The sequence below is a fragment of the Pseudophryne corroboree genome, chromosome 6 (genome assembly GCF_028390025.1).
Source record: "Pseudophryne corroboree isolate aPseCor3 chromosome 6, aPseCor3.hap2, whole genome shotgun sequence".
In the NCBI taxonomy this organism is placed as follows: Eukaryota; Metazoa; Chordata; class Amphibia; order Anura; family Myobatrachidae; genus Pseudophryne; species Pseudophryne corroboree.
This window is the reverse complement of record NC_086449.1, coordinates 113,800,271-113,826,793: the sequence shown is the minus strand read 5'-3', so window position 1 is coordinate 113,826,793 and position 26,523 is coordinate 113,800,271. Positions and strand designations below refer to the sequence as shown.

The 26,523-nt window shown below is 46.2% G+C and overlaps 1 protein-coding gene across 1 annotated transcript in view; it reads right to left on the bottom strand.

The window, feature by feature from the left end:
- LOC134936596 (adhesion G protein-coupled receptor E1-like) overlaps positions 1-26,523 on the bottom strand; it is a 156,098-nt gene that overhangs the window by 95,826 nt on the left and 33,749 nt on the right. The window contains exons 3-5 of the mRNA XM_063931703.1: positions 11,957-12,109; positions 10,801-10,880; positions 6,684-6,767 (exon numbers count right to left, since the gene is read on the bottom strand). Of these exons, the coding sequence (XP_063787773.1) occupies positions 6,684-6,767; positions 10,801-10,880; positions 11,957-12,109 (317 nt within the window). The remainder of the gene's footprint in view (positions 1-6,683; positions 6,768-10,800; positions 10,881-11,956; positions 12,110-26,523) is intronic.

Below are 26,523 nucleotides of genomic sequence, written 5' to 3'. Positions count from 1 at the left end.
ATGCCTAGCGGAATCGCTCCGTGTTAGCTCCTCCTTCAATGTCTCCAGCTTCTTCTGCAAAAGCCTGATGAGGGGAATGACCTGACTCAGGCTGGAAGTGTCTGAACTGACTTAACGTGTGGCAAGTTCAAAGGGCAGCAGAACCTTGCACAACGTTGAAATCATTCTCCACTGCGCTTGAGACAGGTGCATTCCACCTCCTATATCGTGCTGAATTGTATAGGCTTGAATGGCCTTTTGCTGCTCCTCCAACCTCTGAAGCATATATAGGGTTGAATTCCACCTCGTTACCACTTCTTGCTTCAGATGATGGCAGGGCAGGTTCAGGCGTTTTTGGTGTTGCTCCAGTCTTCTGTACGTGGTGCCTGTACGCCGAAAGTGTCCCGCAATTCTTCTGGCCACCGACAGCATCTCTTGCACGCCCCTGTCGTTTTTTAAAAAATTCTGCACCACCAAATTCAAGGTATGTGCAAAACATGGGACGTGCTGGAATTTGCCCAGATTTAATGCACACACAATATTGCTGGCGTTGTCCGATGCCACAAATCCACAGGAGAGTCCAATTGGGGTAAGCCATTCCGCGATGATCTTCCTCAGTTGCCGTAAGAGGTTTTCAGCTGTGCGCGTATTCTGGAAACCGGTGATACAAAGCGTAGCCTGCCTAGGAAAGAGTTGGCGTTTGCGAGATGCTGCTACTGGTGCCGCCGCTGCTGTTCTTGCGGCGGGAGTCCATACATCTACCCAGTGGGCTGTCACAGTCATATAGTCCTGACCCTGCCCTGCTCCACTTGTCCACATGTCTGTGGTTAAGTGGACATTGGGTACAGCTGCATTTTTTAGGACACTGGTGACTCTTTTTCTGAGGTCTGTGTACATTTTCGGTATCGCCTGCCTAGAGAAATGGAACCTAGATGGTATTTGGTACCGGGGACACAGTACCTCCAACAAGTCTCTAGTTGGCTCTGCAGTAATGATGGATACCGGAACCACGTTTCTCACCACCCAGGATGCCAAGGCCTCAGTTATCCGCTTTGCAGCAGGATGACTGCTGTGATATTTCATCTTCCTCGCAAAGGACTGTTGGACAGTCAATTGCTTGGTGGAAGTAGTAAAAGTGGTCTTACGATTTCCCCTCTGGGATGACCATCGACTCCCAGCAGCAACAACAGCAGCGCCAGCAGCAGTAGGCGTTACACGCAAGGATGCATCGGAGGAATCCCAGGCAGGAGAGGAATCATCAGAATTGCCAGTGACATGGCCTGCAGGACTATTGGCATTCCTGGGGAAGGAGGAAATTGACACTGAGGGAGTTGGTGGGGTGGTTTGCGTGAGCTTGGTTACAAGAGGAAGGGATTTACTGGTCAGTGGACTGCTTCCGCTGTCGCCCAAAGTTTTTGAACTTGTCACTGACTTATTATGAATGCGCTGCAGGTGACGTATAAGGGAGGATGTTCCGAGGTGGTTAACGTCCTTACCCCTACTTATTACAGCTTGACAAAGGCAACACACGGCTTGACAAATGTTGTCCGCATTTCTGTTGAAATACTTCCACACCGAAGAGCTGATTTTTTTGGTATTTTCACCAGGCATGTCAACGGCCATATTCCTCCCACGGACAACAGGTGTCTCCCCGGGTGCCTGACTTAAACAAACCACCTCACCATCAGAATCCTCCTTGTCAATTTCCTCCCCAGCGCCAGCAACACCCATATCCTCCTCATCCTGGTGTACTTCAACACTGACATCTTCAATCTGACTATCAGGAACTGGACTGCGGGTGCTCCTTCCAGCACTTGCAGGGGGCGTGCAAATGGTGGAAGGCGCATGCTCTTCACGTCCAGTGTTGGGAAGGTCAGGCATCGCAACCGACACAATTGGACTCTCCTTGTGGATTTGGGATTTCGAAGAACGCACAGTTCTTTGCGGTGCTTTTGCCAGCTTGAGTCTTTTCATTTTTCTAGCGAGAGGCTGAGTGCTTCCATCCTCATGTGATGCTGAACCACTAGCCATGAACATAGGCCAGGGCCTCAGCCGTTCCTTGCCACTCCGTGTGGTAAATGGCATATTGGCAAGTTTACGCTTCTCCTCCGACAATTTTATTTTAGATTTTGGAGTCCTTTTTTTACTGATATTTGGTGTTTTGGATTTTACATGCTCTGTACTATGACATTGGGCATCGGCCTTGGCAGACGACGTTGCTGGCATTTCATCGTCTCGGCCATGACTAGTGGCAGCAGCTTCAGCACGAGGTGGAAGTGGATCTTGATCTTTCCCTAATTTTGGAACCTCAACATTTTTGTTCTCCATATTTTAATAGGCACAACTAATAGGCACCTCAGGTAAACAATGGAGATGGATGGATACTAGTATACTTATGGATGGACGAGCGACTGCCGACACAGAGGTAGCTACAGCCGTGGACTACCGTACTGTGTCTGCTGCTAATATAGACTGGATGATAATGAGATGAAATCAATATATATATATATATATATATATATATAATATCACTAGTACTGCAGCCGGACAGGTATATATTATATATTTATTATGTAATGACTGATGACGGACCTGCTGGACACTGTCAGCTCAGCAGCACCGCAGACTGCTACAGTAAGCTACTATAGTAGTATGTATAAAGAAGAAAGAAAAAAAAAACAACCACGGGTAGGTGGTATACAATTATGGATGGACTGCCGAGTGCCGACACAGAGGTAGCTACAGCCGTGGACTAACGTACTGTGTCTGCTGATAATATAGACTGGATGATAATGAGATGAAATCAATATATATGTATATATAATATCACTAGTACTGCAGCCGGACAGGTATATATATTTATTATGTAATGACTGATGACGGACCTGCTGGACACTGTCAGCTCAGCAGCACTGCAGACTGCTACAGTAAGCTACTATAGTAGTATGTATAAAGAAGAAAGAAAAAAAAAACAACCACGGGTAGGTGGTATACAATTATGGATGGACTGCCGAGTGCCGACACAGAGGTAGCTACAGCCGTGGACTAACGTACTGTGTCTGCTGATAATATAGACTGGATGATAATGAGATGAAATCAATATATATGTATATATAATATCACTAGTACTGCAGCCGGACAGGTATATATTATATATTTATTATGTAATGACTGATGACGGACCTGCTGGACACTGTCAGCTCAGCAGCACCGCAGACTGCTACAGTAAGCTACTATAGTAGTATGTATAAAGAAGAAAGAAAAAAAAAACAACCATGGGTAGGTGGTATACAATTATGGATGGACTGCCGAGTGCCGACACAGAGGTAGCTACAGCCGTGGACTAACGTACTGTGTCTGCTGATAATATAGACTGGATGATAATGAGATGAAATCAATATATATGTATATATAATATCACTAGTACTGCAGCCGGACAGGTATATATTATATATTTATTATGTAATGACTGATGACGGACCTGCTGGACACTGTCAGCTCAGTAGCACCGCAGACTGCTACAGTAAGCTACTATAGTAGTATGTATAAAGAAGAAAGAAAAAAAAAACAACCACGGGTAGGTGGTATACAATTATGGATGGACTGCCGAGTGCCGACACAGAGGTAGCTACAGCCGTGGACTAACGTACTGTGTCTGCTGATAATATAGACTGGATGATAATGAGATGAAATCAATATATATGTATATATAATATCACTAGTACTGCAGCCGGACAGGTATATATTATATATTTATTATGTAATGACTGATGACGGACCTGCTGGACACTGTCAGCTCAGCAGCACCGCAGACTGCTACAGTAAGCTACTATAGTAGTATGTATAAAGAAGAAAGAAAAGAAAAAAAAAACACGGGTAGGTGCTAGGTGGTATACAATATTATATATATATATTATATACAATTATATATATATATATAATATATATTAAACTCATAAACTGGTGGTGATTATTAAACTGGTGGTCAGGTCACTGGTCACACTATCAGCAACTTGCAAGTAGTACTCCTGAGTCCTAAGCAGACAATCACAATATATATTATACTGGTGGTCATTGTGGTCACAAACAATGGCAGTGTGGCTGGCACTCTGGCAGCAAAAGTGTGCACTGTACGTTATATGTACTCCTGAGTCCTGAGTCCTGCTCTCAGACTCTAACTGCTCCCCACTGTCAGTGTCTCCCCCACAAGTCAGATAATACAGTCACACTATCTCTCTCTATCACTTCAGCAAGTACTAGTAGTCATAGGCGTGCGCAGGACATTTTATTAGGGGGTGCACGATTAGAAGGGCGTGTTTAGCACCCCATATTGGGCATGTCTAACACCGCCTAATGGGCGTGTCTAGCACCACCTATCAGGCGTGTCTACAACCACATATTGGCACTCAATGCAAATTAAATAATATAGAGAATTGATGCACAGATATAGAAAGATAGATAAAATCTGTTTAATATATGTTCAATTTCTATATTTTATTACCATAGATTATATCCTAATCTCTCGAAATATATATTGATATTGAATTTGAACTTGTCCTCCTCCAAGAGGAAGGCTGTATTCTGTGGCGTTGGCACATGATGAGGAGAGAGAGAGCGTGAGTAGGAGCATGAGCGGGCATGCACGCGGCATGACATCATCACGACACATCCCACAGGTTAGAGGAACTGGGAGTAGGATTACGTCAGTGATGCTGCACCATTAAAATGAATGACAGCCAGACTGAGCGGAGGGGGAACAATAGGCGGAGGACAGAAATAAGCACACCCGGCGATCGCCGATACTGCAGCAGCAGCAGCAGCAGGTGTGTGTTGAGGGGGTTACAGACATTAGGGGGTGCCTGTGCGCACCAGGAACCCCCCCTGCGCACGCCTATGCTAGTAGTACTAGTAGTACTCCTCCTAATGCTCCCCAAATTACTACTGTGTCTCTCTCTGTCTCACTCTCTTCTCGAATCTCTATAAACGGAGAGGACGCCAGCCACGTCCTCTCCCTATGAATCTCAATGCACGTGTGAAAAATGGCGGCGACGCGCGGCTCCTTATATAGAATCCGAGTCTCGCGATAGAATCCGAGCCTCGCGAGAATCCGACAGCGTGATGATGACGTTCGGGCGCGCTCGGGTTAACCGAGCAAGGCGGGAAGATCCGAGTCGCTCGGACCCGTGTAAAAAAAACTGAAGTTCGGGCGGGTTCGGATTCCGAGGAACCGAACCCGCTCATCTCTAATTATTTCACATGTGATTCTGTGAGGAGACCTGCAAAACATGCACTGTGTGGGCCCCTGAGGACCGAGTTTGAGAACCTCTGCTCTAGGACGTAAGAGAAATTACATGTACAGTATGTGGAGCATTTTTAGAGATCAAAGGGCCTAATTCAGACCTGATCGCAAAAGCAAATCTTTCTCTAATGGGCAAAACCATGTGCACTGCAGGTGGGGCAGATATAACATGTGCAGAGAGAGTTAGATTTGGGTGGGTTATTTTGTTTCTGTGCAGGGTAAATACTGGCTACTTTAATTTTACACTGCAATTTAGATTTCAGTTTGATCATACCCCACCCAAATCTAAACCCTCTCTGCACATGTTATATCTGCCCCACCTGCAGTGCACATTGGGGGTAATTCCAAGTTGATCGCAGCAGGAATTTTGTTAGCAGTTGGGCAAAACCATGTGCACTGCAGGGGAGGGGGCAGATATAACATGTGCAGAAAGAGTTAGATTTGGGTGGGTTATTTTATTTCTGTGCAGGGTAAATACTGGCTGCTTTATTTTTACACTGCAATTTAGATTGCAGATTGAACACACCACACCCACATCTAACTCTCTCTGCACATGTTATATCTGCCCCACCTGCAGTGCACATGGTTTTGCCCATTAGAGAAAAATTCTGCTGTTGCAATTAGGTCTGAATTTTGACCCTAAATCTGTTGTTTATTCTTAAGTGTCAAAATGTATTGTACAGTGTTTATTTAGTGCAAATGTGCTTGAAAAGTTATTGTCATAACCAAATCGGCCAAACAAACCACCTCTAAATTCTCTGAGAGTTTTAAAACTATTTTGTGTCCAACTTGCAAAATCGGACTCTATCAAATCGGCCGAGTTGTATACTTAACATGGGCACAACATCTGGATCTGCCTTTTTACCGGGCGCTCTGTACTTTAGAGCAGAAGCGTCCAGAACATCCAGTATTTGGCCACTAATACACGAGCCGACCTTGCAAAATGCCCAATGTTTGTGGCTATGGCCGCAAAAATCAGCCATTTTGCCGTTATCAGCTCCCATAACATCACGGCCATAAAGTTGCTCATAGCAATCAATCAGATTCTGTTATTTTTTTAGAACGGCCTGTAAAATGACACAAGCTGGTTGGGCGATTTCTCCCTTCATCTCTGCCCAAGATTCCATAAATCTCCACTTGGGTTAGTTTTATTGCTAATTGATGTTTTTATCCCTGGTGGAAACGTACTAAGTGGAGTCAGGTGTTGGAACATCATTTTTATTGACTAATTAAGTATTGCTCTCCATTTTATTTCAAAGACCTAGATAGGCACTTCATTCCCCTGGCCTTGGATTACAATAGAGATAGGCTTGTAGACCAGGACTTTGCATGTAGCTAGTGGACCTGGTATAGCCATAAACTACCACACATTTTAATATGATAAAATCTGTAGTGAAATTCTTACCTCATTAGAGATGGTCCTATTATTTGCCATGCAGGAAGAATTGAGAAGGTCGAATGTGGTCTGAAGCAGAGAGCAGATTTCATTCTAAGGGGTAGATAAAGTGACAATGATGCAGCCATCACCAGAGCTCTACACTTCCCCCCCCTCCCCTCCCCTCCCCCTTCCCCACCCAAAATCATCATTCAGTGCTTTGTCTAATGTTTTCCGCTATTATCTAGGCAAGTTTTCCCACATAAAACTTGATGGATAAACATCTGGAGATAAAGCTGTAACTTTGAGTTTTTCTAGGCAGTAACCATGCTACAATTGCTCCTAAGCAATAACTATGCCAGAATATACAGCTTGAGCCTCCATACAGGCTTGGGCCCCATGTGGCCTCTACCGTCATTTTCAGTGGAGTGACAAGTAGTCATTTATAATGCAGCTATGTTGGTTGATTTTTAAATAAAAATATCCTGATGTTACAATAGCCAGGCAGCTGCAGGGGCCGTTGTACATTGTTAAATTGTGTCTCAGTGATTACCTGTAGTGTTTTGCTCAATGTGACACATTACCAAGCCTAGTCTTAGCGGCATTCCCTCCTTAGTACTGTTAAGTGGATAAAGGCTCTCACCCAGGCAGGTCCATGGAAAACACTGACTAACTTATTTAAAATAAATTACCCCCAAAGACTATATGATTCCAGCGTTGATAATGGAGTGCATACTCAATATTGGTTCCTGAGAGGAGACTTTATTCCCTTTCCAAGATGGCTGCCAAGGATAGCACTGCGTTTTAGAGACGCAATTTTGCCACTGTATAAAAGTGACATGGAGGAGGATGGATGCCTCTTACTTATCTCCAAAGAACCTGCCTGAATTACCTTTGATATCGAGTTCTAGCATCCTGTACTGCTGCCGCTTGTATCACACAACGCAACAAACCCCGTTCCGCTCAAGCTCCAATCCATTGCTAATTGGTGTATCACAGTGAGTACTTCTCTTTAATATACTATCCACTGATTCAGCAACTGGGCTGTCTACACTGTCAGGACATTCCACTGGTGTGTACATACAGATGTGTCCAGCTGTAACTTGGCTGCATATAGCAGCATATTGTAGTGACACGCTTGTGCACCTATTTATCAACCCACTGTATACCGCTATACAACATGGCTGATGTTTGCTTGAATTATCTATTTGCTTTTAATCACAATTAAGGATCATGACGCTGAACTGTTATGGTTTTTTATATGTTCATAGACAGACCTATGTTTTTCAATATTCATCAAATAAATAATGAATCAATCTTTACTTTGGAAAAATATGTACTGTATGTGACTATTTTTAAAACAGTATTGTGCTGGTTTTTCCCTATTGTATTTTGGGCCTAATTCAGAACTGATCGCAGCAGCAAAAGTTTTCTCTAATGGGCAAAACCATTTGCAGTGCAGGTGGGACAGATATAACATGTGCAGAGAGAGTTAGATTTGGGTGGGGTGTGTTCAAACTGAAATCTAAACTACAGTGTAAAAATAAAGCAGCCAGTATTTATCCTGCACAGAAACAATCTAATACCCCTTTCACACCGCAGCTTGAACCCGGTAAATTGCCGATTTTTCAGGCTTCCTAAACGGTTCGAGCTGCGATGTGAAAGGGTCACCTTCAATTTACCGTTTTCAAAATACCGGTGTTTTGAAACGGTAAAAAAGCAGGGTCCTACCCGTTTCAGACCCGTTTAATTGTGCAGTGTGAAAGGGTCTGAAACGGTATTTGCAAGCCCCAGAAGGTGATAGGCTGTCTCCATGTGTGATGTCACCAGGCAGAAGCAGGAAATAAACATTTAAAATGACAACCACTGTTTTGTATGGGTGAAACGGGTTCAGTGTGAAAGGTACCAAAACGGTAATGAAATGGTAATATACCAGTTACAACATGCAATGTGAAGGGGGTTTAACTGCTCAGACCCGTTTTAAGAACCATTTAAAGAACCGTTTCAAAAGCAGGTTTTGCGATGTGAAAGCAGCATAATATTATATAACCCACCCAAATCTCTCTCTGCACGTTACATCTGCCCCACCTGTAGTGCACATGGTTTTGCCCATTAGAGAACGATTTTGCTGCTGCGATCAGATACGAATTAGGCCCATTATCTTTAGTGTGCCTGGTACACGCATGACTGACACACCAGATAATTGGCAGGCTGCATCAAACATCCCATTTTGCATGCAATGCATCCTGTCACTCATCGTAAGCATAGCAGTGTTTAGTAATGCCGTATGCTTTAATAAAATCATAAAGGACAGCTCTCCCGATAAGAACTGTCCTTTGCACTGATAGGACTTCCGGGCTGATGTGCGTGCCGCAGGGGACTCTGGGAGAGATTGGATTGGATTCCTCAGGGAACATTGCAATAAGAAGCCCATATGCTACTATTAGGCGGCAATGCTATCTACTGGTGGCATTGCCTACTGGGTCCAAGCCCTGGAATGTATCACATTCCGGAGCTTGGTGCATATAAGAAATACGTCCAAATCTCCGATAACGTTATTTTTGGAGGTTTGATCGTATTTTTGTTTTGATGCATCCCGCCAATATGTGTGGGCTGTTTTAAGAGAGGACATACTTCCATAGTAAGAAATAGTTGGTACAAATCACACTTGGCTCATATCTCATTCTCCAGGCAGTTCAGGCGTTCCCCTGATTATGCATCAATCTCTGGTTCTGTAAGACATGTGTCATTTTGGAATTGCAAGCATTGTTCTCAGCTGTGCTTATTATTATACAGTGTTCAGCTGCTGACAAAGTTAGATAATAAGAAGGTATCCAGGCTGTGTATTTCATCCAGGCTCACTATAGTAGAAGCTGTTCCTTCTTTCCTCTCCTCTGTGTTTAAAGCAGCATGTTAAGACTGAAGACTGAAGTATGGGGGTGATGCATCAAGCAGTGAAAAGAGTGAAGAAATGGTCTGGTGGAGAAGTTGCCCATAGCAACCAACCAGCTTTGAGATAAAATTGATCTAAAACATTCTATAAAATGATGGTTAGAAGCTGTTTGATTGGTTGCTATGGCAACTTCTTCTCTTGTCCACTTCCCCGCTCTTATCACTGCTTGTTACATCACCCCCTGTGATTGATCCTGTGAATACATAAATAAAGGGTTCCTGTTTGATTATACTTTCTGCTGCTCCTATATAGCGTATCTGCTATGTTTCTATATTCATTGTAACTTAAATTTAGCCACACCAAGGGGCTGACACCAAGGGGCTAATTCAGGTTGGATCGCAAATCGCTCCGGTCAGCATGCTGTGCGGCCTTGCCCAGCGATGGGAGGCTCCCAGCATGCTAAGAAAAGGATAGCAAAGTCTGCTGATTAGCAGAATGTGCTATCCTTACTGAATTAGCCCCCAAGTGTGCAGAGACTGATGCATAATATAGACACTCAGGGGTAGATGTATGTTTAGATGTGTAACGTTCGTTATTTGTCTGGACCTGCTTCGCCCATTTTCATGTAGAAACAGGTACAGACACCGGCAGGATGTATTATCATCAGTTGATTTGCCAAAGAGAGAGACTAGATGCATCATCGCTTGGAGAGTGATAAAATGGAAAGTGATAAACTACCAGCCAACCAGCTCCTATCTGTCATTTTTCAAACAGGACCTGTGACATGGCAGTTAGGAGCTGATTGGCTGGTGCTTTTTCTCTCTCCATTTTATCACTCTCCAAGTGATGATGCATTTAGCCCATTGTGTTAATTCACCTGTCCGGTGAAGCGCACTCTCCCTCTTTCAGGCAGCTCTGACTGGCGCTTGCAGGCAGTCTGTGCAAGTTTCCGGCCAAAAGGTCCCAGAGCCGCCGAAATCGGAAGGTACACTGGACGAAACGGTCAGTGCCAATGATCATTTCATAACTTTGAACACTACTTCAGCGCCCTGTCTAACAGGAGTGCCAATAATATGTGCCCCCATCAACTTACACACTTATCCATGTTAGTACATGGGGAGAAGCGGTATCTGCCGTACCTACCACCATACTCCATAAAGCAGCATCATACATCTCCCCCTCAGGACTTTAATACCTGGCGTGAATCTAGACACCTCATGTCCCCACATATTCTAACAGACACACATTACTTACCTGGGCACTTGGCCTGGCACATTTACCCAGATTCTCTAGCTGTGAAATATTGGATTTGCATTTCTGCATCACTTTATTCTCTAGAGACAGATGGAGAAGAGACTGTGACATGTGACTGCCGGCAGTGGCTGATGCTCTATATCTTAGCTGCGCTGAACCTGACATTTCTACATGTAAATGTCACCTGAAGAAGGGATCTATCTGTAGCTTATGTATCTTCAGCTAGCCAATCAAAGCTCCATAGCATTGTCATTTTCTATGAGGCATTATTATCATAATTGTTTGTTGACAAAACACCACAAGACTGCATCATACGAAGGCTTCACACAGTCACTGTTACATGTCATTATTATTATACATCTTTCTGCCAGTCCCTTCACTTGAATCCTTTATCAAAAGTCCTCCAGGTCTCTGTTACACCTCATATTACTAAGCTGGTCTTTAGATATATTCCTCCATCACAAGGTGAGATGTGGACAGATCACATGATGCCCTCTTTGACCATACTGCTACTGAATCCCCCAGACAGGTTGGGATTGACTTGCCGGCGGTCAGAATACTGACCGTGGCATCACAATGGGTAGAATCCCGAATTACCTTCCCCCTCTGGCCCCCTAACCCCCAATTTTGGTATCCTAAACCTAACCCTCCCCCAAAAGCCTTCCCTCTCCCCCGGAGCCTAAACCTAACCCCCCTCCCTGCAGCCTCAACCTAACCCCCCAGGGGTGCAGCCTAAACCTACCCCACTCCCGGAGCCTAACCCTATCCCTCCCCTCACAGCCTAACTGTAACACTCCCTGGGGGGGCGCCTAAACCTAACACCCACTCCCCCCCCCCCCCCTTCCCCCTGCAGCTTGCATCTCCTTATGATTTCTCCGGGATTCTGGATGTCGGGATTCCAGCGCCAGGCTGGAGACTCTATTCAGGATGCCGGTGTCAGCATTCCGAGTAGTGTCAGGATTCCGGCGTCAGATCCCCCCCCCCCCCCCCCCCGCCCAGACACTCATGACATATAGTGCAACGTGACTGAGGGTTTCCACTCCCCTTTAGTGTAATATATTGTACATATTTACATGTCATTACCCCAACTGCACATTACTATAAAGAAGGATAATATAGTGCTGTATCCTCTCATGTCACTGCCCCTCTCACTCACCTCTGCAGTAGTTTTGTGGTTCTCTTCCCGGACAGAACTGAGATACGTTTTGGGGGTGATACTGTCTGTTGCACTCACAGTAGTAACTCCCCTTTGTATTCTTACATGTGGCCCGATCACCACAGCCATGGTCCTTTTTACATTCATTTTTATCTGTAAAACAATTTTGAGAAGTATAATCTCAGGTTATATACAAGTTTCTCTGTTCAAGTTGTAATATCACATTAATCAATGGGTCTGATACACATTGTACAGTAGAGTATATCTGAGAATATATCTGCTGTGACATCTGAAAGGGGTTGCAGTTAAAATGCAGCTGTCGGGATCCTGGCGTTCAGGATACCAATGCTGAAATCCCGACAGCCGACAATACCGACAGCCAGAATCCTGTTGCACCAGGACTATTCTCACCCGTGGGTGTCCACGACACCCATAGAGTGGGAATAGATCCCGTGGCAAGCGCAACGAGCCACTGAGCCAGTAGCATGGCGAGCACACAAGGGGACGCCTAGCGCTTGCCGCGCTGTCGGCATTCTGGCGGACGGGATGCCACTGTTGGGATGCCAGAATCCCATCTGCCGGTAAATTGTATGTATTCCTCTGAAAGTATTTAAGAAGTTAATGCTCATCGATCTCAGACAGTGCTAATGTCACCTGCCCACTAGCCTTCACATCAGGGGCGTACTAAGTGTGCAGTCTTCTTCTGGGCTCCCTCCTCACTAGCCAGCGGCACAAGCCAGAAATCTACTGCGCATGCACAGTTCTCCGAGAGAATTATGCAATGGCCTTTTCTCCTGTGATTTTCCAGTTATGCATGAAACCGCCATGTAAATCACCACCGCACCATGGGGGTGATTCAGGTCTGATCGTGGATGTGGTAAAATTAGCACATCTACGATCAGATCCTATGACATGCGGGGGGACGCCCAGCACAGGGCTAGTACACCCCGCATGTCAAGCCCTACTCCCCCCGCACAGGTGCGAAAGCACTGCACAGTGGCGATGCTTTCGTACCCGGCGAGTAGCTCCCTGCCTGAGCAGCCTAGCTGCGCTGGCAGATGGCTACACGCCGCGTGTTGGGTCACAGCAGCTGCGTGTTATGTCACACAGCCAACGCGGCCCACCCCACCAATGGTCCAGACGCACATTTGATGTCCGGACCGCGCCCCGCCAACACCGTTGGCACACCTCCTCCAGCCCCGCGACCACCTCTGCCTGATTTTCTCATTTCAGTGGGTGCACACGCGCAGTGCGCCCAGGTACAAGAGAAAGGGCTTCAGCGTGCGATTGCTGTTGTAGCAGCGATCAGCCCTGAATCAGGCCCCATGTTACCAGTGTTTTGTGCAGCGCTGCCGCAGGTCTATGGAGAGGTATTACAGAACGTGGGTGCAGGGCGTGCGGTGAGTGACCCCCTGGACCCAGGACCCATGTGCACTGCACACCCTGCTCCCATCATAGATTCGTGGGTGTATAATGTATTTCAAATCCCTTGTTGTCCTGTATACGTACATTATATGTATGAATGATACAAAGGTCACTGTTTTGTACAAATCTGCCTGTTCCTAGTCATTTCCTTCATTTCCCACTGTGAGGATACCAGGTTTAAGTTAGGGGGGTACTCACGGAGCGATATTCTAAGCAATCTGACTAGATTGCTTAGAATATCAGCATGATCGCTCCGTGTGTAGCCCCCTCAGCGATAGCGATGCGCGGCCCCGCACATCGCTATCGCTGCTGCTAGATTGGCCTGCATGCAGGCCAATCTAGCGGGTCGCTCACTTCACCCGCTGGGTGAAGTGAGCGGCCCCCCCGTCTCCCCCCGCACGCTCAGCACACATCGCGCTGTGCTGAGCGCCGGGAGAGATGTGTGCTGAGCGGTTCGCTCAGCACACATCTCTCCTGCATCGGCCCGTGGGTACTGGGCTTAACTCTTTTGCCACTCAGTGATAGCTGATCAGCCCAAAGGCAGTCTTATGTGATGGATGAGTGTACCCATGGTATCTCTATGGGCTACTAAATCACTTGGAAAATGAGCAAAAAGGGACTTTAGTGTAATATATTTATATGTAAAATGCTACAACTAACAAATACCAGGGGGTTCACCACACATATGGGCTAATTCAGACCTGATTGCTAAGCTGCGTTTTCGTATAGCAGGCGATCAGGTCTATACTGCGCATGTATCTGCACCACAATGTGCAGGCACGTTGTACAAAGCGGATCGCCGCTCAGCGATGGGTTTGTGTGACGGATCCGTTCACACGGGCGTTCGCAAGCAGATTGACAGGAAGAGGACGTTTGTGGCTGTTTTCTGGGAGTGGTTGGAAAAATGCAGGCGTGTCCATGCGTTTGCAGGGAGGGTTCCTGATGTCAATTCCGGTCCCGGACAGACTGAAGTGATTGCAAGTCCTGAGCTGCGCAGAGACTGCACTAAATCTGTTTGTACAGCTCTGCTACACATGCGATCGCACACTTGCACAGCTAAAATACCCTCCCCCTGTAGGCGGCGGCTATCTGATCGCCTTCTAGTGATCAGGTCTGAATTAGGCCCATAGAGTATTATAACTAACTCTACCCAACTGAGCTATATTCATCCAATCACTTGGAGTGCTGTCCCAGTCACTGAGTAGCAATGCCCATTCTTCTACCAACAATGCTACATTATATTAGTAAATGTATGGCCAGAGCCACCATCAGGGGGAGACTGCAGGGATTCCAGTCCTAGTCCCGTACAGAGAGGGGGTCCACAACTTTTTCTGCACTTTGGAGATTGTGATAATTTAATTGTAACTGGCCACAAGCCTCCTCTGATCCATCCCAGGCTCCTCTCCTCCTCTGATTTACTAAAAAATCCTAGCCTTCTTATATGCCCTGCCTTTTCCCTCAGTCCTGGGCCCTGCAATTTATAAAGGTAGCCCTGTGTATGACTGTCCAGTTGTTATGGGACTGCAAGTGATTTATAGTTCTAGAACAACCAGAGCCGGATTAAGGGGGGGGGGTCCCGGGGATACGTACCCCCGGGCACCCCTTCCCAAAAGGAATCTGATCTGTGGTGTTTTGCTCCCGTCCGCACTGCAGCGGCGGCCGTACAAACAGGACAGCTAAGTGACGGCTCAGCTGTCCAATAATGTATGAGTGAAGTAGGCTGCCCCAATGGCTGAGCGGCAGGCTGCTTCATTCATACATGATTGGAGAGCTGAGCCGTCGCTCTGCTGTCTGTGCGGTTGGCGGGGACGGGAGCGCAGTTCGTTCACTGGATGGTATGTGAGTGACCGCGCGCCCCCCCCCCCTCCTCCTCCTCCTCCTCCTCCTCTCTTGCATAGGGGCCCCACTGTTTTAAGTACCCCGGGCCTCCCAGCGATTTAATCCGGCTCTGAGAACAACAGGATAGCCACAGGTTACATAACTGTTCTTTTAGTATTTCCCTTTATTTGTATGGTGCCACCAAGTGTTCCTAATGCTGAGAGAAACAGTTACCATGAAAAAACAAACCTTTAAATATAAAATGTATAAAACACATTATTATTATAAATTATTATCATTTATTTATATGGCGCCACATGGGATCCGCAGCACCCTATTAAAGAGTAAACAAATAAGCAAAACATGAAGACAGTGACTTACAGTTCAATACAATATAGGACAAGTACAGGGTATATAAACTAGAGATGAGCGGGTTCGGTTTCTCTGAATCCGAACCCGCCAGAACTTCATGTTTTTTTTCACGGGTCCGAGCGACTCGGATCTTCCCGCCTTGCTCGGTTAACCCGAGCGCGCCCGAACGTCATCATGACGCTGTCGGATTCTCGCGAGGCTCGGATTCTATCGCGAGACTCGGATTCTATATAAGGAGCCGCGCGTCGCCGCCATTTTCACACGTGCATTGAGATTGATAGGGAGAGGACGTGGCTGGCGTCCTCTCCATTTAGATTATAAGAGACTGAGAGAGATTTACTGGAGCTGACTAGGAGGAGTACTGTTACTGTAGAAGTGTAGAGACTGAGTGGAGAGAGTTTACTAGTGAGGACAGTGCAGTTTACTTTATAATCCGTTCTCTGCCTGAAAAAAGCGATACACAGCACACAGTGACTCAGTCACATACCATATCTGTGTGCACTGCTCAGGCTCAGGCCAGTGTGCTGCATCATCTATTATCTATATATAATATTATATATATATCTGTCTGACTGCTCAGCTCACACAGCTTATAATTGTGGGGGAGACTGGGGAGCACTACTGCAGTGCCAGTTATAGGTTATAGCAGGAGCCAGGAGTACATAATATATTATATAGTGAGTGACCACCAGACACACAGTGCAGTTTATTTAATATATCCGTTCTCTGCCTGAAAAAAGCGATACACACAGTGACTCAGTCAGTCACATACCATATCTGTGTGCACTGCTCAGGCTCAGGCCAGTGTGCTGCATCATCTATATATATTATATATCTGTCTGACTGCTCAGCTCACACAGCTTATAATTGTGGGGGAGACTGGGGAGCACTACTGCAGTGCCAGTTATAGGTTATAGCAGGAGCCAGGAGTACATAATATTATATTAAAATTAAACAGTGCACACTTTTGCTGCAGGAGTGCCACTGCCAGTGTGACTAGTGACCAGTGACCTGACCACCAGTATATATAATATTAGTAGTATACTATCTCTTTATCAACCAGTCTATATTAGCAGCAGACACAGTACAGTGCGGTAGTTCACGGCTGTGGCTACCTCTGTGTCGGCACTCGGCAGCCCGTCCATAATTGTATATACCACCTAACCGTGGTTTTTTTTTTCTTTCTTTATACATACATACTAGTTACGAGTATACTATCTCTTTATCAACCAGTCTATATATTAGCAGCAGACACAGTACAGTGCGGTAGTTCACGGCTGTGGCTACCTCTGTGTCGGCACTCGGCAGCCCGTCCATAATTGTATATACCACCTAACCGTGGTTTTTTTTTCTTTCTTTATAGTCATATTAGTTACGAGTATACTATCTCTTTATCAACCAGTCTATATTAGCAGCAGACACAGTACAGTGCGGTAGTTCACGGCTGTGGCTACCTCTGTGTCGGCACTCGGCAGCCCGTCCATAATTGTATATACCACCTAACCGTGGTTTTTTTTCTTTCTTTATACATACATACTAGTTACGAGTATACTATCTCTTTATCAACCAGTCTATATTAGCAGCAGACACAGTACAGTGCGGTAGTTCACGGCTGTGGCTACCTCTGTGTCGGCACTCGGCAGCCCGTCCATAATTGTATATACCACCTAACCGTGGTTTTTTTTTCTTTCTTTATACATACATACTAGTTACGAGTATACTATCTCTTTATCAACCAGTCTATATATTAGCAGCAGACACAGTACAGTGCGGTAGTTCACGGCTGTGGCTACCTCTGTGTCGGCACTCGGCAGCCCGTCCATAATTGTATATACCACCTAACCGTGGTTTTTTTTTCTTTCTTTATACATACATACTAGTTACGAGTATACTATCTCTTTATCAACCAGTCTATATATTAGCAGCAGACACAGTACAGTGCGGTAGTTCACGGCTGTGGCTACCTCTGTGTCGGCACTCGGCAGCCCGTCCATAATTGTATATACCACCTAACCGTGGTTTTTTTTTCTTTCTTTATACATACATACTAGTTACGAGTATACTATCTCTTTATCAACCAGTCTATATTAGCAGCAGACACAGTACAGTGCGGTAGTTCACGGCTGTGGCTACCTCTGTGTCGGCACTCGGCAGCCCGTCCATAATTGTATATACCACCTAACCGTGGTTTTTTTTTCTTTCTTTATACATACATACTAGTTACGAGTATACTATCTCTTTATCAACTCTATATATTAGCAGCAGACACAGTACAGTGCGGTAGTTCACGGCTGTGGCTACCTCTGTGTCGGCACTCGGCAGCCCGTCCATAATTGTATATACCACCTAACCGTGGTTTTTTTTTCTTTCTTTATACGTCATACTAGTTACGAGTATACTATCTCTTTATCAACCAGTCTATATTAGCAGCAGACACAGTACAGTGCGGTAGTTCACGGCTGTGGCTACCTCTGTGTCGGCACTCGGCAGCCCGTCCATAATTGTATATACCACCTAACCGTGGTTTTTTTTTCTTTCTTTATACATACATACTAGTTACGAGTATACTATCTCTTTATCAACCAGTCTATATATTAGCAGCAGACACAGTACAGTGCGGTAGTTCACGGCTGTGGCTACCTCTGTGTCGGCACTCGGCAGCCCGTCCATAATTGTATATACCACCTAACCGTGGTTTTTTTTTTCTTTCTTTATACATACATACTAGTTACGAGTATACTATCTCTTTATCAACCAGTCTATATATTAGCAGCAGACACAGTACAGTGCGGTAGTTCACGGCTGTGGCTACCTCTGTGTCGGCACTCGGCAGCCCGTCCATAATTGTATATACCACCCTAACCGTGGTTTTTTTTTCTTTCTTTATACATACATACTAGTTACGAGTATACTATCTCTTTATCAACCAGTCTATATATTAGCAGCAGACACAGTACAGTGCGGTAGTTCACGGCTGTGGCTACCTCTGTGTCGGCACTCCGGCAGCCCGTCCATAATTGTATACTAGTATCCAATCCATCCATCTCCATTGTTTACCTGAGGTGCCTTTTAGTTGTGCCTATTAAAATATGGAGAACAAAAATGTTGAGGTTCCAAAATTAGGGAAAGATCAAGATCCACTTCCACCTCGTGCTGAAGCTGCTGCCACTAGTCATGGCCGAGACGATGAAATGCCAGCAACGTCGTCTGCCAAGGCCGATGCCCAATGTCATAGTACAGAGCATGTCAAATCCAAAACACCAAATATCAGTAAAAAAAGGACTCCAAAACCTAAAATAAAATTGTCGGAGGAGAAGCGTAAACTTGCCAATATGCCATTTACCACACGGAGTGGCAAGGAACGGCTGAGGCCCTGGCCTATGTTCATGGCTAGTGGTTCAGCTTCACATGAGGATGGAAGCACTCAGCCTCTCGCTAGAAAAATGAAAAGACTCAAGCTGGCAAAAGCAGCACAGCAAAGAACTGTGCATTCTTCGAAATCCCAAATCCACAAGGAGAGTCCAATTGTGTCGGTTGCGATGCCTGACCTTCCCAACACTGGACGTGAAGAGCATGCGCCTTCCACCATTTGCACGCCCCCTGCAAGTGCTGGAAGGAGCACCCGCAGTCCAGTTCCTGATAGTCAGATTGAAGATGTCAGTGTTGAAGTACACCAGGATGAGGAGGATATGGGTGTTGCTGGCGCTGGGGAGGAAATTGACCAGGAGGATTCTGATGGTGAGGTGGTTTGTTTAAGTCAGGCACCCGGGGAGACACCTGTTGTCCGTGGGAGGAATATGGCCGTTGACATGCCAGGTGAAAATACCAAAAAAATCAGCTCTTCGGTGTGGAGGTATTTCACCAGAAATGCGGACAACAGGTGTCAAGCCGTGTGTTCCCTTTGTCAAGCTGTAATAAGTAGGGGTAAGGACGTTAACCACCTCGGAACATCCTCCCTTATACGTCACCTGCAGCGCATTCATAATAAGTCGAGTGACAAGTTCAAAAACTTTGGGTGACAGCGGAAGCAGTCCACTGACCAGTAAATCCCTTCCTCTTGTAACCAAGCTCACGCAAACCACCCCACCAACTCCCTCAGTGTCAATTTCCTCCTTCCCCAGGAATGCCAATAGTCCTGCAGGCCATGTCACTGGCAATTCTGACGAGTCCTCTCCTGCCTGGGATTCCTCCGATGCATCCTTGCGTGTAACGCCTACTGCTGCTGGCGCTGCTGTTGTTGCCGCTGGGAGTCGATGGTCATCCCAGAGGGGAAGTCGTAAGCCCACTTGTACTACTTCCAGTAAGCAATTGACTGTTCAACAGTCCTTTGCGAGGAAGATGAAATATCACAGCAGTCATCCTACTGCAAAGCGGATAACTGAGGCCTTGACAACTATGTTGGTGTTAGACGTGCGTCCGGTATCCGCCGTTAGTTCACAGGGAACTAGACAATTTATTGAGGCAGTGTGCCCCCGTTACCAAATACCATCTAGGTTCCACTTCTCTAGGCAGGCGATACCGAGAATGTACACGGACGTCAGAAAAAGACTCACCAGTGTCCTAAAAAATGCAGTTGTACCCAATGTCCACTTAACCACGGACATGTGGACAAGTGGAGCAGGGCAGGGTCAGGACTATATGACTGTGACAGCCCACTGGGTAGATGTATGGACTCCCGCCGCAAGAACAGCAGCGGCGGCACCAGTAGCAGCATCTCGCAAACGCCAACTCTTTCCTAGGCAGGCTACGCTTTGTATCACCGCTTTCCAGAATACGCACACAGCTGAAAACCTCTTACGGCAACTGAGGAAGATCATCGCGGAATGGCTTACCCCAATTGGACTCTCCTGTGGATTTGTGGCATCGGACAACGCCAGCAATATTGTGTGTGCATTAAATATGGGCAAATTCCAGCACGTCCCATGTTTTGCACATACCTTGAATTTGGTGGTGCAGAATTTTTTAAAAAACGACAGGGGCGTGCAAGAGATGCTGTCGGTGGCCAGAAAAATTGCGGGACACTTTCGGCGTACAGGCACCACGTACAGAAGACTGGAGCACCACCAAAAACTACTGAACCTGCCCTGCCATCATCTGAAGCAAGAAGTGGTAACGAGGTGGAATTCAACCCTCTATATGCTTCAGAGGTTGGAGGAGCAGCAAAAGGCCATTCAAGCCTATACAATTGAGCACGATATAGGAGGTGGAATGCACCTGTCTCAAGTGCAGTGGAGAATGATTTCAACGTTGTGCAAGGTTCTGATGCCCTTTGAACTTGCCACACGTTAAGTCAGTTCAGACACTGCCAGCCTGAGTCAGGTCATTCCCCTCATCAGGCTTTTGCAGAAGAAGCTGGAGGCATTGAAGAAGGAGCTAAAAGGGAGCGATTCCGCTAGGCATGTGGGACTTGTGGATGCAGCCCTTAATTCGCTTAACAAGGATTCACGGGTGGTCAATCTGTTGAAATCAGAGCACTACATTTTGGCCACCGTGCTCGATCCTAGATTTAAAGCCTACCTTGGATCTCTCTTTCCGGCAGACACAAGTCTGCTGGGGTTGAAAGACCTGCTGGTGACAAAATTGTCAAGTCAAGCGGAACGCGACCTGTCAACATCTCCTCCTTCACATTCTCCCGCAACTGGGGGTGCGAGGAAAAGGCTCAGAATTCCGAGCCCACCCGCTGGCGGTGATGCAGGGCAGTCTGGAGCGACTGCTGATGCTGACATCTGGTCCGGACTGAAGGACCTGACAACGATTACGGACATGTCGTCTACTGTCACTGCATATGATTCTCTCAACATTGATAGAATGGTGGAGGATTATATGAGTGACCGCATCCAAGTAGGCACGTCACACAGTCCGTACTTATACTGGCAGGAAAAAGAGGCAATTTGGAGGCCCTTGCACAAACTGGCTTTATTCTACCTAAGTTGCCCTCCCACAAGTGTGTACTCCGAAAGAGTGTTTAGTGCCGCCGCTCACCTTGTCAGCAATCGGCGTACGAGGTTACATCCAGAAAATGTGGAGAAGATGATGTTCATTAAAATGAATTATAATCAATTCCTCCGCGGAGACATTGACCAGCAGCAATTGCCTCCACAAAGTACACAGGGAGCTGAGATGGTGGATTCCAGTGGGGACGAATTGATAATCTGTGAGGAGGGGGATGTACACGGTGATATATCGGAGGGTGAAGATGAGGTGGACATCTTGCCTCTGTAGAGCCAGTTTGTGCAAGGAGAGATTAATTGCTTCTTTTTTGGGGGGGGTCCAAACCAACCCGTCATATCAGTCACAGTCGTGTGGCAGACCCTGTCACTGAAATGATGGGTTGGTTAAAGTGTGCATGTCCTGTTTTGTTTATACAACATAAGGGTGGGTGGGAGGGCCCAAGGACAATTCCATCTTGCACCTCTTTTTTCTTTTCTTTTTCTTTGCATCATGTGCTGATTGGGGAGGGTTTTTTGGAAGGGACATCCTGCGTGACACTGCAGTGCCACTCCTAGATGGGCCCGGTGTTTGTGTCGGCCACTAGGGTCGCTAATCTTACTCACACAGTCAGCTACCTCATTGCGCCTCTTTTTTTCTTTGCGTCATGTGCTGTTTGGGGAGGGTTTTTTGGAAGGGACATCCTGCATGACACTGCAGTGCCACTCCTAGATGGGCCCGGTGTTTGTGTCGGCCACTAGGGTCGCTAATCTTACTCACACAGCTACCTCATTGCGCCTCTTTTTTTCTTTGCGTCATGTGCTGTTTGGGGAGGGTTTTTTGGAAGGGACATCCTGCGTGACACTGCAGTGCCACTCCTAGATGGGCCCGGTGTTTGTGTCGGCCACTAGGGTCGCTAATCTTACTCACACAGCTACCTCATTGCGCCTCTTTTTTTCTTTGCGTCATGTGCTGTTTGGGGAGGGTTTTTTGGAAGGGCCATCCTGCGTGACACTGCAGTGCCACTCCTAGATGGGCCCGGTGTTTGTGTCGGCCACTAGGGTCGCTAATCTTACTCACACAGCTACCTCATTGCGCCTCTTTTTTTCTTTGCGTCATGTGCTGTTTGGGGAGGGTTTTTTGGTAGGGACATCCTGCGTGACACTGCAGTGCCACTCCTAGATGGGCCCGGTGTTTGTGTCGGCCACTAGGGTCGCTTATCTTACTCACACAGCGACCTCGGTGCAAATTTTAGGACTAAAAATAATATTGTGAGGTGTGAGGTATTCAGAATAGACTGAAAATGAGTGTAAATTATGGTTTTTGAGGTTAATAATACTTTGGGATCAAAATGACCCCCAAATTCTATGATTTAAGCTGTTTTTTAGTGTTTTTTGAAAAAAACACCCGAATCCAAAACACACCCGAATCCGACAAAAAAAATTCGGTGAGGTTTTGCCAAAACGCGTTCGAACCCAAAACACGGCCGTGGAACCGAACCCAAAACCAAAACACAAAACCCGAAAAATTTCAGGCGCTCATCTCTAATATAAACATAGCTGAGTCAGTAAGCAGCACTGAATTAAGGGGGTCATTCCGACCTGATCGCATGCTGCCATTTTTCGCGGCGCAGCGATCAGGTCACTACTGCGGATGCATATTAGAGATGAGCGGGTTCGGTTCCTCGGAATCCGAACCCGCCCGAACTTCATGTTTTTTTTCACGGGTCCGAGCGACTCGGATCTTCCCGCCTTGCTCGGTTAACCCGAGCGCGCCCGAACGTCATCATGACGCTGTCGGATTCTCGCGAGACTCGGATTCTATATAAGGAGCCGCGCGTCGCCGCCATTTTCACACGTGCATTGAGATTGATAGGGAGAGGACGTGGCTGGCGTCCTCTCCATTTAGATTAGAAGAGAGAGAGTGAGGTTGATTTGAGACAGAGACACTTGATTTACTGGAGCTTAGGAGTACTGTAGAGAGTGCAGAGTTTAGTAGTGACTGACCACAGTGACCACCAGACAGTGCAGTTTTATTTAATATAATCCGTTCTCTGCCTGAAAAATACGATACACAGTGACTCAGTCACATACCATATCTGTGTGCACTGCTCAGCCCAGTGTGCTGCATCATCTATGTATATATCTGACTGTGCTCACACAGCTTATAATTGTGGGGGAGACTGGGGAGCAGTGCCAGTTATAGGTTATAGCAGGAGCCAGGAGTACATATTATTAAAATTAAACAGTGCACACTTTTGCTGCAGGAGTGCCACTGCCAGTGTGACTGACCAGTGACCTGACCACACTGACCACCAGTATAGTTAGTAGTATACTATATTGTGATTGCCTGAAAAAGTTAAACACTCGTCGTGTGACTTGTGTGGTGTTTTTTTTTTTATTCTATAAAAAACTCATTCTGCTGACAGACAGTGTCCAGCAGGTCCGTCATTATATAATATATACCTGTCCGGCTGCAGTAGTGATATATATATTTTTTTTATATCATTATTTATCATCCAGTCGCAGCAGACACAGTACGGTAGTTCACGGCTGTAGCTACCTCTGTGTCGGCACTCGGCAGTCCATCCATAATTGTATACCACCTACCCGTGGTTTTTTTTTCTTTCTTCTTTATACATACATACTACATCTCTTTATCAACCAGTCTATATTAGCAGCAGACACAGTACAGTAGTCCACGGCTGTAGCTACCTCTGTGTCGGCACTCGGCAGTCCATCCATAATTGTATACCACCTACCCGTGGTTTTTTTTTCTTTCTTCTTTATACATACATACTACATCTCTTTATCAACCAGTCTATATTAGTAGCAGACACAGTACAGTACGGTAGTCCACGGCTGTAGCTACCTCTGTGTCGGCACTCGGCAGTCCGTCCATAATTGTATACCACCTACCCGTGGTTTTTTTTTCTTTCTTCTTTATACATACATACTACATCTCTTTATCAACCAGTCTATATTAGCAGCAGACACAGTACAGTAGTCCACGGCTGTAGCTACCTCTGTGTCGGCACTCGGCAGTCCATCCATAATTGTATACCACCTACCCGTGGTTTTTTTTTCTTTCTTCTTTATACATACATACTACATCTCTTTATCAACCAGTCTATATTAGCAGCAGACACAGTACAGTACGGTAGTCCATGGCTGTAGCTACCTCTGTGTCGGCACTCGGCAGTCCGTCCATAATTGTATACCACCTACCCGTGGTTTTTTTTTCTTTCTTCTTTATACATACATACTACATCTCTTTATCAACCAGTCTATATTAGCAGCAGACACAGTACAGTAGTCCACGGCTGTAGCTACCTCTGTGTCGGCACTCGGCAGTCCATCCATAATTGTATACCACCTACCCGTGGTTTTTTTTTCTTTCTTCTTTATACATACATACTACATCTCTTTATCAACCAGTCTATATTAGCAGCAGACACAGTACAGTACGGTAGTCCACGGCTGTAGCTACCTCTGTGTCGGCACTCGGCAGTCCGTCCATAATTGTATACCACCTACCCGTGGTTTTTTTTTCTTTCTTCTTTATACATACTACATCTCATTATCATCCAGTCTATATTAGCAGCAGACACAGTACAGTACGGTAGTCCACGGCTGTAGCTACCTCTGTGTCGGCACTCGGCAGTCCGTCCATAATTGTATACCACCTACCCGTGGTTTTTTTTTCTTTCTTCTTTATACATACATACTACATCTCATTATCATCCAGTCTATATTAGCAGCAGACACAGTACAGTACAATAGTCCACGGCTGTAGCTACCTCTGTGTCGGCACTCGGCAGTCCATCCATAATTGTATACTAGTATCCATCCATCTCCATTGTTTACCTGAGGTGCCTTTTAGTTGTTCCAATTAAAATATGGAGAACAAAAATGTTGAGGTTCCAAAATTAGGGAAAGATCAAGATCCACTTCCACCTCGTGCTGAAGCTGCTGCCACTAGTCATGGCCGAGACGATGAAATGCCAGCAACGTCGTCTGCCAAGGCCGATGCCCAATGTCATAGTACAGAGCATGTCAAATCCAAAACACCAAATATCAGTAAAAAAAGGACTCCAAAACCTAAAATAAAATTGTCGGAGGAGAAGCGTAAACTTGCCAATATGCCATTTACCACACGGAGTGGCAAGGAACGGCTGAGGCCCTGGCCTATGTTCATGGCTAGTGGTTCAGCTTCACATGAGGATGGAAGCACTCAGCCTCTCGCTAGAAAACTGAAAAGACTCAAGCTGGCAAAAGCACCGCAAAGAACTGTGCGTTCTTCGAAATCCCAAATCCACAAGGAGAGTCCAATTGTGTCGGTTGCGATGCCTGACCTTCCCAACACTGGACGTGAAGAGCATGCGCCTTCCACCATTTGCACGCCCCCTGCAAGTGCTGGAAGGAGCACCCGCAGTCCAGTTCCTGATAGTCAGATTGAAGATGTCAGTGTTGAAGTACACCAGGATGAGGAGGATATGGGTGTTGCTGGCGCTGGGGAGGAAATTGACCAGGAGGATTCTGATGGTGAGGTGGTTTGTTTAAGTCAGGCACCCGGGGAGACACCTGTTGTCCGTGGGAGGAATATGGCCGTTGACATGCCTGGTGAAAATACCAAAAAAATCAGCTCTTCGGTGTGGAAGTATTTCACCAGAAATGCGGACAACATTTGTCAAGCCGTGTGTTCCCTTTGTCAAGCTGTAATAAGTAGGGGTAAGGACGTTAACCACCTCGGAACATCCTCCCTTATACGTCACCTGCAGCGCATTCATAATAAGTCAGTGACAAGTTCAAAAACTTTGGGCGACAGCGGAAGCAGTCCACTGACCAGTAAATCCCTTCCTCTTGTAACCAAGCTCACGCAAACCACCCCACCAACTCCCTCAGTGTCAATTTCCTCCTTCCCCAGGAATGCCAATAGTCCTGCAGGCCATGTCACTGGCAATTCTGACGTGTCCTCTCCTGCCTGGGATTCCTCCGATGCATCCTTGCGTGTAACGCCTACTG